Source organism: Solanum tuberosum, unplaced genomic scaffold, assembly GCF_000226075.1.
Source record: "Solanum tuberosum cultivar DM 1-3 516 R44 unplaced genomic scaffold, SolTub_3.0 scf00142, whole genome shotgun sequence".
In the NCBI taxonomy this organism is placed as follows: domain Eukaryota; kingdom Viridiplantae; phylum Streptophyta; class Magnoliopsida; order Solanales; family Solanaceae; genus Solanum; species Solanum tuberosum.
In genome coordinates this window covers 793882-807969 of record NW_006239067.1, presented here as the reverse complement: position 1 = coordinate 807969, position 14088 = coordinate 793882, and the positions used below count along the sequence as shown (strand labels likewise).

The following is a 14088-nucleotide window of genomic DNA, read 5'->3' as shown; positions in this document are numbered from 1 at the left end:
TTCCAAGAAGAAGATGAAGAAAAAGAGAAGAGATAGGGTTGGGGACGAAGGAGAGAGGGTCAGAAATTGGGGTGGGGTGGGGATTGTTGAGGAAGATAGGTTTTCTTTATTATTATTATTATTATTTTTAAAATGATTATTATTATTATTATTATTATAATTGAAATATTTTTAATGTAACATACCTTATTTACTTTGTTGTCAAACCGTGCGATCATGTATTTTTCCAACTCAGCATTATCAGTGTCACATAAGTTCAGTTAAATGATCAGTGGGGTTTAAAATTGTAATGACCCGGAAGGCCATTTTAGAAAACTTTCATAAAATTTCTGTTTTACCCCTATCTATAGTTGCTCCAAGTCATGTTAGATTAGATTGTGAAGTTGGTTTAGGAATGTTGTTGAAACGTTGTGATTTTTGGAAGTTTTGAGTAGTAAAACTTTTGCTTTAAAAAAAAGATTCATTCCATAATTTTATATGTTCATTACTAAATTTTTTGAAGAGATGAAATATAACCAAGGTATATCTATTTTATCAGAGGTTGAATCGATCATCAGAAGAAGAATTAGACCAAAATTAGGATACATTCAAAAAAAATAATTTAAAATATAACCAAGGTATATCTTTTTGATGTGTGATGTGTTGGCAATAATTTGAAAGGTTTATTGATTTATTGTTGATATTGTATCATGATTGTGTTGTTGGGAATTGTGCATTGTTATGGAAATGGTCCTCTCCACATTATTGTGTGAACATGTCATTTGCATTGGTTTTTAGACATAGTTGCAGCAAGTATTATGTGAATTGAGGAAAAATAAGGAATTAAAGAGGATTTACCATTTTGAGGGATGTGTCGTGCGCTGCGACGGATATTATGATTCAAGGGATGTGTCACACGTCATGACAAATTTTATTATCGAGGGACGTGTCGCACACCACGACATATTCTATTATCGAGGGACTTGTCGCACACCGCAACAAATTCTATTATCCAGGGATGTGTCGCACGCCACAACAAATTCTATTAACGAGGTTTATGTCGCACGCCACGACAGATGCATATATTGATAAGTCTCTCATGTCTCCCAGACTGAGAGACCGTGGATGTGTATCACTAGGCCATGCATGCATCACCATACTTGGCATTGCATTTCATTGTATTGCATATCTTTATCACGATGAGCTTGTGATTGCTTTAGTGAGGGAATTGTGATTGATGGCTTTATCATGTGTATTGTTGATCTAAAATCGTCGGAGTGTTTTCATTGAGTTATGAGCTGTTTAAATTGTGCATTGTTAGATTGGGCTAGTTTCATGTAGGTTATAGTTGTGAAGATTTTGTAGAAGCTTTTAATGAATGGCAAAAAGTTCAATCAACCTTTTCAAGGACTGTTATGATTTCAATATAATATAGATAAATATAGATATAGATGGATAGATGTAGAGTGACTATTTTAAAAGAAATTAGGTACTTTATTTTTTCTAACGTATCCTTGTAGGATATTAAAATAGACAGATACATATTTAAAGGTAAAAAAATATTATCTTGCCATTTGAATCCAATTTAAATAACAAATTGAAATTATGTGCCAAAATTTGAATATTAAGAAGAGTTCTAATGAATGATGCATCAATCATTCAGAAAAGAATGCGCACTTCAATATATTCATAACATATGGTGTTTTTTTCTTCTTTAAAAATAAGTGGAACTTCACAATTTTTTATTATTATATGTAATAACAAACAATTGCAAAAACCATTGAGCAAACGATGCATGCGGACGAGTGTTGAAACTTTTACGGATATTTTTGTTTGGCCAACAATCAATCACTAATCTTACCTCACCAAACAACCTCACATACCACTTAATAAATAAAAAGGTAAGTTAGTCACTCTCAACATAATGCACAATCATTTCTTTGATTGTCTTTTTTATCAATAGAAACTCATTTTATTGTTTCTATTAAAATTAAACTGAGAAAAAAATTGAAAAAAGGAAAAGATAAGATGGAAAAGTTGAGATTTGGTCTTGTGTTGATAGTGTTGTGTCTTTCAACATCACTAGTGAAAGGAGGAGATCCTATTTTGACCTTTGAATGGAAAGTGACTTATGGTACCATCTCTCCTCTTGGTGTTCCTCAGCAAGTTATTTTGATCAATGATAAATTTCCAGGACCCATAATCAATGGCACATCCAATAATAACATTGTTGTCAATGTCTTCAACCAGTTGGATGAGCCATTCCTTTTCACATGGAATGGCATCCAACAGAGGAAAAACTCTTGGCAAGAAGGCACCCTTGGCACCAATTGTCCCATTCCTCCAGGGAGCAATTTCACATACCATTTCCAGGTCAAGGATCAAATTGGAAGCTTTTTTTACTACCCCACCACAGCTTTGCATCGAGCAGCTGGTGGATATGGTGGAATAAGTGTCCATAGTCGGGCATTGATTCCCATCCCCTTTGATATTAACCCTGCCGATGAGTTCTTTGTCTTGGTGAGTGATTGGTACACCAAAAGTCATACTCAATTGAGAAAGTTTTTGGACAGTGGGCGCTCGATGGGAAGGCCTGATGGAATAATCATCAATGGAAAAGGTGGAAAAGGCGATGGAAAAGATGAGCCACTGTTCTCTATGACCCCTGGAAAGACATATAGGTATAGGTTTTGTAATGCTGGTATGAAGGATTCCATCAATGTTAGAATCCAAGGGCATACCATGAAATTGGTGGAAATGGAAGGATCTCACGTTGTGCAAAACATGTATGATTCACTAGATATTCACTTGGGACAATGCGTCTCTGTCTTAGTGACTGCTGATAAAGATCCCAAGGATTACCTCCTTGTGGCCTCTACGCGATTCACCAAGGAACCCCACACTGCTACATCCATAATCCGTTACACTAATGGCAATGGCCCTGCCTCACCAGAGTTGCCAAAAGCCCCAATTGGTTGGGCTTGGTCACTCAACCAATTTCGCTCTTTCCGTTGGAATTTAACGGCAAGTGCAGCTAGACCTAATCCACAAGGATCATACCACTACGGCCAAATCAACATTACACGCACCATCAAACTTGTGAATACAGCCGGGACTGTGGACGGAAAGCTCCGATATGCCATCAATGGTGTCTCACATGTGAACCCTACAACCCCAATTAAGTTGGTTGAATACTATGGTGTTGAAGATAAGATCTTCAAATATGACCTTATGAAGGATGAATATGAACCTCCAGCTGGGAAAGCAGAAGAGAAGATCACACTCGCACCCAATGTAGTTAAAGTCACTTACCGTAACTTTGTGGAGATCATCTTTGAGAACCATGAAAAGAGTGTACAATCTTTTCACTTGGCCGGATACTCCTTCTTCGCTGTTGCGTGAGTACCTTTAATTATGAGTATTATCCTGGAATATTAAAAATTGAACTTGTAAAGTTGAAATCATGGGTATTACAATAGTAATATAATTAAATTACCTTGTGCATGCAGGATTGAACCTGGAAAATGGACCCCAGAGAAGAGGAAGAACTACAATTTGCTTGATGCAGTATCCAGGAATACCATCCAAGTTTATCCCAACTCATGGGCAGCCATAATGACCACTCTTGATAATGCTGGTCTTTGGAACCTGAGATCCAACTCAGTGGAAAGACAATACTTGGGGCAACAACTTTACTTTAGCGCCCTTTCTCCAAAAAGAGATTTGAAAGATGAATATAACATGCCAGACAATGATGTCTTGTGTGGAATCATCAAGGATATGCCTCTTCCAAAACCTTATTCTGTGTAAATATTCGTAATTATGATTTCATAATAACTTTTTTCTCCTAACTCTGATGCTTTATGGCAAAGAATCTTTCATGTAGGGTTAATATTTTGAGTTAGAGTGAGGATTTTAGCTTACTCAAAGAAAAGACAAAAAATTACGAGTAGGATATTTATATGTGAAAGGGATCGAAGAGTTGAAACAACTGAAGAGAAAATTGGCTGGTCTTCTGTCCAAGGGGAATATAAATTCCTTCTTTTTTGTTTTGAATAGCATAGGCAAGAAGTTTTTTATTTGTAACTTATTGCATTGATCAAATCACTTTTAAATAAGTGGACAATGAATGTTTCTTATCCTCCTTGGTACTATTTATTTTTTCTACCTTTATCTTCTTTCTACTTTGGTTTCAGCTTTTTAACTGTTTACTTTTAATAATTAGGAGTATTCCATAATGATATATCTTTATTCATTGTTGAATACACAAAAGATAAACATAATGCAATCTGAACTCCAATAATCCAATTCATATGGGAAGAGTCATAAGTAGCCATTTTTTATTTTCAGTTCTAGCATTCCTTATCCTCTTGAATTGATCCACACTTGTGTATGGGATCCTTCTCAACAATTTTCTAGCAATAAATTTTGTTATTATGTTTCTTTCATTGATGACTTTAGCAAATTTACATGGTTATTTCCTATGAGTTACAAAAATGAGGCTTATACCATATTTTTGCGCTTTAAAACTCAAGTTGAGAAGTTCTTTGAGCATCATATATAAGTGATACAATCCAATTAGGGTGGCAAATACAGAGTCTTGTACAAGTAAAGCTCAACTCTTGGGTTAATTTTACATGGGTTGTGAATGTAGACATCAAATAAAATGCTAGTCCCAAATATATTAACATCTTCATACAGGAGAATAAGAGATTTCTCAATAGAAATTAGAAATTGAAGTACCGATTTCGTAGAAATGACTTACTGCACATAATTGTGAATATCTAACCCTTCATGTTCAATTTAAATCTTCATGGGCATCCTCTTTTAACAGCATCGCCTGGTAGTGAAAAGACACAATAACATCATCTATAAATTATAGTTCGTGAAAAGCTATACACATGTATGTATTTAGAACGTTGAATTTCCAATGAGGTGGAGAAAGCTGAGAGTTGCTACCTGGAAAAGAAGACATTCATCAATATGGTTTCTGGATATCATTGGTGCTAATGTAAATGGATATGAGCATGTTTTACTGTTGAAAACTAAGAATAGTAAAAGACACCCGGTTACAAACTGTCCCCAAAGAGAAGTTACTCTAGTGGATATAAAGGTTCCACAAATACGACTACTGGGACTTAAAGGCACAACATTTTAAACAGAAAGCATAAAGTCACATGATCTTCGTACTATTTCAAATATAATCCACAAGGTAGTGGTAAGGTCTGCGTACATTCTACCCTCTCCAGACCCACTTGTGGGATTTCACTGGATATGTAATCACCTCTAATTAGATTCTGCTATGTCAGTTGAAGTTAGTCCGGCAATCTGAGGGAACTGTGACTACATATTCCACAAAGTCATAACTGATCAATTGCTGTTCTTGGTCACTCAAAAAAATAAATAGTAACATGATCAAAGTCATAACAGGGGCTGCAAATGATACATCTGGTGATCCGAAGCTGTATCCATATGTGCCTGCTCTTCTCTTCCTCTCCTGCATCTCACATTCCCAAACTTATCTCGCTCTCAGAGGTGCGTGTCTTCAGTTGCACGGAAGGTTGTTTCGATAAATCTTTAACTTAGTTGCTGATTTTTTCCTCATAACAACCATGTGAAATTCTTGGTTTCATTCATTAACTAAGTCCATGATTGACCCGGATGTTTCATAACTTTCCTTTCCTGCATCAAACCCCTTAATTTTGATGCTTCATCCCAATTTTCATGCTCTGAACAAGTATTTGACAACAGAATGTAAGGACTGTGTTCACTTGGCTGAAGTTGTAGCAATTTCTCAGAAACATGTCTTGCCATCTTTACATTTTTGTGCACCAAGCAAGAAGATAAGAGTACCTTCCAAACTTCAGACATGTTAGAGATGCCCTTCTCATGAATGAAATCATAAGCCTCATCTAAACAACCTGCTCGGCCAAAAAGATCAACCATACAAGAGAAATGTTCAACACCAGGCTTGATGCCATAAACTTGTTTCATCAACCTAAAATACTTGCATCCTTCTTTCACCAAACCTGCATGACCACACGCAGTTAAAACACTAATGAAACTTACTTCATTTGGTGCAATCCTCTGATTCAGCATAAGCTCAAATAGCTGAACAGCATCAGATCCTTTTCCATGTATAGCATAACTGTTTATCATAGTAGTCCATACCACAATATTCCGAGTTTGGGTTTGCTCAAAAAACAGCAGAGCAGAATCTAACTTTCCACATTTGGCATACATGTCAATAATTGCTGAAATAAAAATTATGTCACATATGTGTCCAAGCTTTTGGACAAAGCCATGAATCTGCCAGCCAAGTTCCAAAAGCCCACTACTTGCAGAAGCACTAAGAATGCTCGACAGTGTAAACACATCAACTTCCAATTGATCACGTACCATGGAGCTAAAGACTTGTAAAGCATCTTTCAGCATGCTATTGTGAATATAACCTGATATAATTGTACTCCACGGAACAGAATGTGAATGTTGTACTTCAACAATACCTTGATGGAATTCTTGGAAAATCCTAGAAGCCTTCTCCATCTGACCACATTTGCTGTACATAAAAATTAACGAGGCCCTTACAAGCGTGTCTTTGTACATTGACAACCTCATCACTTTACCATGGATTTGCCTTCCTAATTCAAGATTTTTAAGCGAAGACATCAACGCTGATGATATAGAAAATGTAACATTGTTAAAAGAAGTCCCATCTAAGGCCATTTGACGTAGGAGCTTAAGGGCATCCCTATCAAACCCATGTTGCAAAAGTCCATCAATGATTGTATTCCAACTGGAAACATCTTTTTCAGGCATTATTTTAAAAAGTTTGACACTTGTCTCCATATCATCTGTACCGAGATATCCTGCCAGCATTATATTCCAAGATACGACGTTTTTATCACTCATCCGTTCAAAGAAGTGTTTAGCATAATCCAAAGACTCACATTTAACATAAAGATCAAGTATAGCATTCTCCAAAGCAACATCCAAATCAACTGCAGCAGTAACGACAATCCAGCCATGTATGGACTTTCCTAATCTAAGCCCGTTACTAACACTATAACAACACTTGAAAACACTAGATAAAGTGAACTCATTAGGAATAACAATACCCTCTTTTCGCATCTTAATGAACAACGATAATGCATTTCCGTTAAACCCAAATAGAGAAAAACCCGATATGAGTATCGTCCACGTTCGAACATCTTTTTGAGTAATTTCATCAAACAGCTTCTGTGCAGAGGCTAAATGGTTACTTTTTGTGTAAAGATTTAAAACGTAGTTACTGATAGGTAAGTCGCGAGCAGACCCGTCTTTGATTTTCTTGGCATGAATGACTTGGACATTGACTGGAAGCAAAGGCGAAGAAGAATAATGTTGAAGCTTTATGGGAACTGGATTTATAGCATTACTTAAAACTGAAAGTATAGAAGATTTTAGAAGATGATGAGGGTAAAGAAACGCAAACCCTGCGTATTTCTTCCATATCATTGTAATAATTGTAGCAGCTCTGGAGATTGTGTCTTCATTCACAATTTTCTCCAACAAACTCCACCTTTCTTCTCTGAATGAATCAAAATTTGAACATTCATTTTATTGAACATTTGAAAAAGAGTTGTAATATTCTATTGCAATCTAAACTACAATCCATCTCTGTTTTTTTTTTGTTTCCGATCCGATGTCCTTAACCGGCCTTGAAGGTAACATTCCACCCAATTCTTATTGATCAATTCATCTCTATTTTGTTTTCTATATACTACTAGTTATTAGGTTCCCGTGCCAGCGCGGGCCCAATGTATATTACTTCCTCCATCTCATTTTATGTGAGGTAGTTTGATTCGCCACGGAGTTTAAATAAGAAATGAAGACTTTTAAAATTTGTGGTCCAAAATGAATGATATAAATTTGTATGACTGTAAATTATTTCATTAAGGGTAAAATAAATATTTTATAATCAAATTGTTACTTAATATAGAAATGTGACATTCTTTTGGGACTGACTAAAAAGGAAAGTAAATAACATAAATTGGGAGTAGTTCTTTGTTTCAATTTATGTGACACCGATGAAATTTGGAGAGTTATATAATTTTTTGTATGTGATTTTGTTAAATATATTTTGAAGTTGTTAATTTATTGTGATTTATAGCACTTCTTATATCATTTTCAAATAATATATATTACTCTTTCTGTTCCATTTTATGTGACGTAGGTACTTTTACGAAAGTCAACTAAATTTCTTATATGATTCTTAAATATTTGTAGTTGTTATTTTACTTTAATTTACGTTACTTTTTATGTTATTTTCAAACAAACTTCTTATGTTTCAATATGGAATTAAAGAGTCAATAAAATTTCTTTTATGATTTTTAATTATGTTTTTTTAATATCTTATATTATTACATTGTGATTTTAAGTACTTTTTATGTAATTTTTAAATCTAGAACAAATTAAAAGAAAAACAAGGAAAAATTTAAATGAAGAAAGTACTAAAATTTTCAAATAATCATATTTCTATATTAAAATGTTAAAAACTTTAAAACTCCACATATATGCAGAAAATCATATACGGAAGACAAAATAATTTTTAAAATATATATTAAAGCTCTTTCTAATAATATCACATATTTATTCTATTTTTCAAATAATATATATTTCTCACTCAATCTCAATTACGCAGTACATATGAAATTTCGAGAGTTAATCAAATTCTTAGTACTATTTTAAACTATATTTTAGTACTATTTATATAATTTTCAAATAATATATGTTACTACTCTATTATATTATGCAATACATGTGAAATTTCAAGAATTAACCAAAATTTTAATATTTTAAATTGATTTTTAGTACTATTTTTGTAGTAAATAGAGGAAGTTGAAGAAGAAGGGCAAATCGGTCAATTGACTGACTAACCCTAAGCTCCTAAACATTCTCACTTCTAAATGGAAGCACGGGCACAATATCCGTTAAATTGTTAATTATTATGATTTATAATATTTTTTACATTATTTTCAAATAATATATGTTATGTATTTTTAAATACTTTAAGTTGTGATTAATAATATTCTTAACGTAATTTCAAATAATATATGTTACTCCATTTGTCCCAATTTATGTGACACATGTGAAATTTTGAGAGTTAATATGTTTTTCAAATATTGTAAGTTGTTAACTATTGTGGTTTATGGTATTCTTAATGTAATTTTTCAAATAATATATGTTATTCCCTTCGTCTTAATTATACAATTCGCGTAAAATTTTGAGAGTTAATCGAATTTGTAATATTTTAAATTTATTTTTTAGTACTATTTAAAAAGGAAAAAATTAAAATATTACTATATAAGAAGAGTAGTAATTATATAGTAATTTTTCAAATAATATATGTTATTCCCTTCGTCTTAATTATAGAATTCGCGTAAAATTTTGAGAGTTAATCGAATTTGTGATATTTTAAATTTATTTTTTAGTACTATTTAAAAAGGAAAAAATTAAAATATTACTATATAAGAAGAGTAGTAATTATATAGTAATTTTTCAAATAATATATGTTATTCCCTTCGTCTTAATTATAGAATTCGCGTAAAATTTTGAGAGTTAATCGAATTTGTGATATTTTAAATTTATTTTTTAGTACTATTTAAAAAGGAAAAAATTAAAATATTACTATATAAGAAGAGTAGTAATTATATAGTAATTTTTCAAATAATATATGTTATTCCCTTCGTCTTAATTATAGAATTCGCGTAAAATTTTGAGAGTTAATCGAATTTGTGATATTTTAAATTTATTTTTTAGTACTATTTAAAAAGGAAAAAATTAAAATATTACTATATAAGAAGAGTAGTAATTATATAGTAATTTTTCAAATAATATATGTTATTCCATTCGTCTTAATTATACAATTCGCGTAAAATTTTGAGAGTTAATCGAATTTGTAATATTTTAAATTTATTTTTTAGTACTATTTAAAAAGGAAAAAATTAAAATATTACTATATAAGAAGAGTAGTAATTATATAGTAATTTTTCAAATAATATATGTTATTCCCTTCGTCTTAATTATACAATTCGCGTAAAATTTTGAGAGTTAATCGAATTTGTAATATTTTAAATTTATTTTTTAGTACTATTTAAAAAGGAAAAAATTAAAATATAATGAAAGAGGAGTGTATAAAAGTAGGTGGGCCATCTTTGTGATAGGTGGGCCATCTTCAAAAACCAAATATAAAAGTAGGTGGGCCATCTTGGTGCCACGTGTCGAAAGAAGAGTGAATTTTATTCACTCTTCTTATATAGTAATATTAGGAAATTTGTCCGTAAAACAGTAAATTTAAAATGATTTTTTTTATAAATTAAGTAAAAATTCTATTTTACTTAGAACCAAGCCTTATTAGCCCTATTAAATAAAATAATTTTAAAAAATTCGCACTAAATTACAATTTTTTTTTTAAAAACAATCAATTTATGAAGGAAGTTGAAAATGTACATTGTGACAAAGATCAAAGGATTTCTAGGTTATGCAAAATGTACTATTACCATGAGAACAGAGGCAGATTCAGAATTTAAAATCACTGGGTGCTAAGTAAATTTATCGATTAAATCAATTTAGACTTCAAATTGAATTATTCGTCTTTTCAGTCGATATGACAAGTCAAACAACAAAATATGAACAATAATAAGATCACAATTTATGTATTATGCATACTACAAATTCACACCCTGCATTCGACTAAGATCACAAAGTTAAAACTTTCAATACTATTACTAATGTCATAAAATATTCATCATTCAATTAAAATTGACCTCGATGAGTTTTCAACGTTATTCCACACTTCATTTTTATGTTCTTTGTGAATAGAAATGTCCTCGATCTTCACAATTATCGTATCAACATGTAAAATTAGAGTCAACTTCACAAGTAAATAAACAAGTGAATAAGTTTCCACAAAATCTGTCTCAAACTCTCATTCAATGCCTTTGTCAAATCACAAATTCCTTGTAAGTTGAAGAATTTGGAATTAGCACCTCACATATGAATTGTGAAAGTATCGAATTGGTAACTCAAATCTAGACGAGGGAGGTTGATATTTGGAGAAGAATACCAACATGGTTTTCAGTTTGAAGAGAGAAAAAACTTTTCTTTTTAGCTTTTATATCTTTTAATAAATATTAACTAATAAATTATAAAGAAAAGTCAAAATTTAATAAATTAAATTAATCAAAAATAATTATTTATTAGGAGTAATATACTTTATAATAAATCAATATAACAATTAGAATTTAGAAACAAAGAAAAAAAAGAAAAGAAAAGAATTGTTAGAACTTAGAAGCATTCAGCGGGATTCAATATTTTTGTTGTGCTGTCAATTTATTTTTTTTAAAAAAGCATTCACCAGGATTTAATCCCGAGATCTCCACCCAGATTATATAACCCTTTGCCACTGGCACCACGGAGTGTTTTGATTCACTGGGTGGCTTGTTTAATATATATATGTAGAGAGAGAGAGAGTTTTCGTCGAATCTTATGGGTGGTGTGGCACCCCACGGGCCTTATAGATCCGCCGCTGCTTGAGAACATCGTCGCCATTTAAAAAAACAAAAAACTTAACATGTATATTTTGTTCACATAAGTAAAAATAATGAACAATGAAAGATAAGAATTAAAATGAGCAATTTTGAAATAGGAATTTTTAGGCCCTCTAATAAAAATGAAACAACGAATTAAAAATTGAAATGGTTTATGCATATTTTATTTCTCTTAAGAAATTATTCTCTATTTAATTGAGCAATGAAGGTAAATAATATTGAAGCTGAAAAGAGTCAAATAATTCTCTGTACTGTGAACAGTAACGCCATAAATGTAATCATCGACAATATTCTCCCGATATATTGATTTAGATCCCCACAAGAGAGAGCTTCCAGACAAAATTGATGGACAATGAGCATATGGCTGATTTAAGCATGGAGGAGTGCAGCGATCTAGCTGGTGTTAATGCACCAACTGTCCAAATTAATCATGACAAACTAGATAAAGCCACTAATGGCATTAAAACCATTCTCCTTTCCGAGACAGACAACGAAAGATTGTACACACCTTGAAAACATTCCCTCATCATTAAGCTCCTAGCTAGGTAAACAAATCACTCATCAATACTTGAGAGAAAAAATACAAAAGTTATGGAACCCCATGGAGCAATTCCCTCTCATCAATTTGGGGTCAAACTACTTCATAGTTAAGTTTTCAAAGGAAGAAAATATGAACAAAGTTCTACAGAATCGTCCTTGGTTTATAAACAACCACTTTCTCTCAATCCAAAGATGGACACCAAACTTCATCCCTGAGAAGGCCACACTCACATACTCAGTTGTATGGGTGAGACTTCCACAATTACCAATTGAATTCTACGATGGAATTCTACTAAAAAAGATTGAAAACTCTATTGGTAGACTATTAAAAATTGATTCGTATACAAGGTCTACCCTACGAGGTAGGTATGCAAGACTTTGCGTTTAGATCCCAATAGAGGATTCGATTATAAGCTGCATACAGTTTGGTAGCCATAAATAGAGCATCGTCTACGAAGGTGAAGGTTTCTTATGTACGAAATGCGGCTGATTAGGCCACACAATTGGAAGATGCATGTACCGAAAAGCGCCAACAACACCATCCAGCTCCAAAGACGATACGAATGGTAAAAAGGGCACAGAGGAATGGCAAATGGTAAAGTTTACTCGAAAAGATTGCAAATTCAGAGGTATCACAGTCATTCATTAATCTACAACTAATACGATCCACTTAAGCTCACCAGGTATTAATGAAAAAATTGCGGCCGACTCAGGTAAACTTCCTAATTCCAGAAACAACTTTTTATCTTTTGAATACGGGAGTCGTTCTGTTTCTCATATTGCTATTGATATCAACAACACAAGAGCTAGTTTCAGGCCTAAAGTCCATGAAAATTCAGATAATCTTAATTTAAATCCCAGCAATATTATCAACCAATTCCAGAAGCATTGACCAAAATAAGCTATTTTAAAAACTAATTCACCAAACTAATACACTTTTAAATTTTTTTACAAAAGTAGTATAAACGTACTTCATGGTAACGTTTTAGGTGTAAAACGTTACTCTGAGTAACGTTTACTAAGAATCCAATCACGGGTCTTCGACTCCTGCAAATTTAGAATAAATCCTGCAAATTTAGCTATAAAACGTTACTCATATTAACGTTTTACCTCAAAAACGTGACTGTCAGTTACAACACTCTGTTAAAGTCATATTCCTCCATTTTTTAAACTGACCACATGTCATATTATAAAAAAATGTTGCTGTAAGGAATGTTTTGCATATCCAACAATATTCAACAAAACTTTTACTTGTGTTGCCCATTGTTAAAATAATATTCACAAAACTTCATCTGGTATGAATTAAATAAGTTTGGTGAATTGGTTTTTAAAGTAGCTTATTTTGGTCAAAACTTTCCAATTCCAGTGCAATAATAAATTTGAAGCCCTTAACAATTCGAAGGACCCTATCAATTCTTCCATGTCTGATAGCTCCAAAAATAATTCTATTAGCTCTGGACCTATTAATGTAATTAGAAACAAGAATTGTCCTTCGACACAAACTAAGAGGGATAGTTTTGATAATATACCAGGTGTTTTCGACGTGTCAGACCCCCAACGAAACCATATTATTTTAACAACCCCTTATGTGCCCACCATTTTTAAAAAAGAGCAACTTTCACATATAGCAAACACAAAATTCATATTTGTATACTATAACAAAGTTTGCATAATTGCGCTCCATAGCAAACATATATATGTATAATTCGCTAGACATATACAAAAAAAAAACAGTTGTATAATCTGCTTTGGTATACATATACAAAAAGATCAATTGTATAAAGTGAGAGAGGCGAGTAAGCGAGCGAGCGAGATCTGGGAGAGTGGCAAGCGAGATCTGGGAGAGGGGAGAAAGGGGAACGAAAATATATGTATATATACAATTTTCTCTCGCTTTATACAAACACACACACATTTTGCTTGAACAACTTTGAAGACTTGCTTGACTTACTTCTTAACTCTTGAACTTAACTCTTAA

At 32.5% G+C, this 14088-nt stretch overlaps 2 protein-coding genes across 2 annotated transcripts in view; one reads left to right on the top strand and one right to left on the bottom strand.

Annotated features, from left to right (window-relative positions):
* The first annotated feature begins 1815 nt into the window (after positions 1–1815).
* Positions 1816–5224, top strand: LOC102600371 (L-ascorbate oxidase homolog). The gene is made up of 2 exons (XM_006352080.2): positions 1816–3377; positions 3489–5224. The coding sequence occupies exons 1-2, from the start codon at positions 2008–2010 to the stop codon at positions 3787–3789; spliced, it is 1671 nt and encodes a 556-aa protein (XP_006352142.1). The 5' UTR covers positions 1816–2007; the 3' UTR covers positions 3790–5224.
* Positions 5225–5265: 41 nt separating this feature from the next.
* Positions 5266–14088, bottom strand: part of LOC102600052 (putative pentatricopeptide repeat-containing protein At3g23330) — a 24862-nt gene continuing 16039 nt past the window's right edge. Inside the window, exons 2-5 of the mRNA XM_015310794.1 lie at positions 13114–13157; positions 5653–7549; positions 5408–5476; positions 5266–5322 (exon numbers count right to left, since the gene is read on the bottom strand). Of these exons, the coding sequence (XP_015166280.1) occupies positions 5266–5322; positions 5408–5476; positions 5653–7549; positions 13114–13157 (2067 nt within the window). The remainder of the gene's footprint in view (positions 5323–5407; positions 5477–5652; positions 7550–13113; positions 13158–14088) is intronic.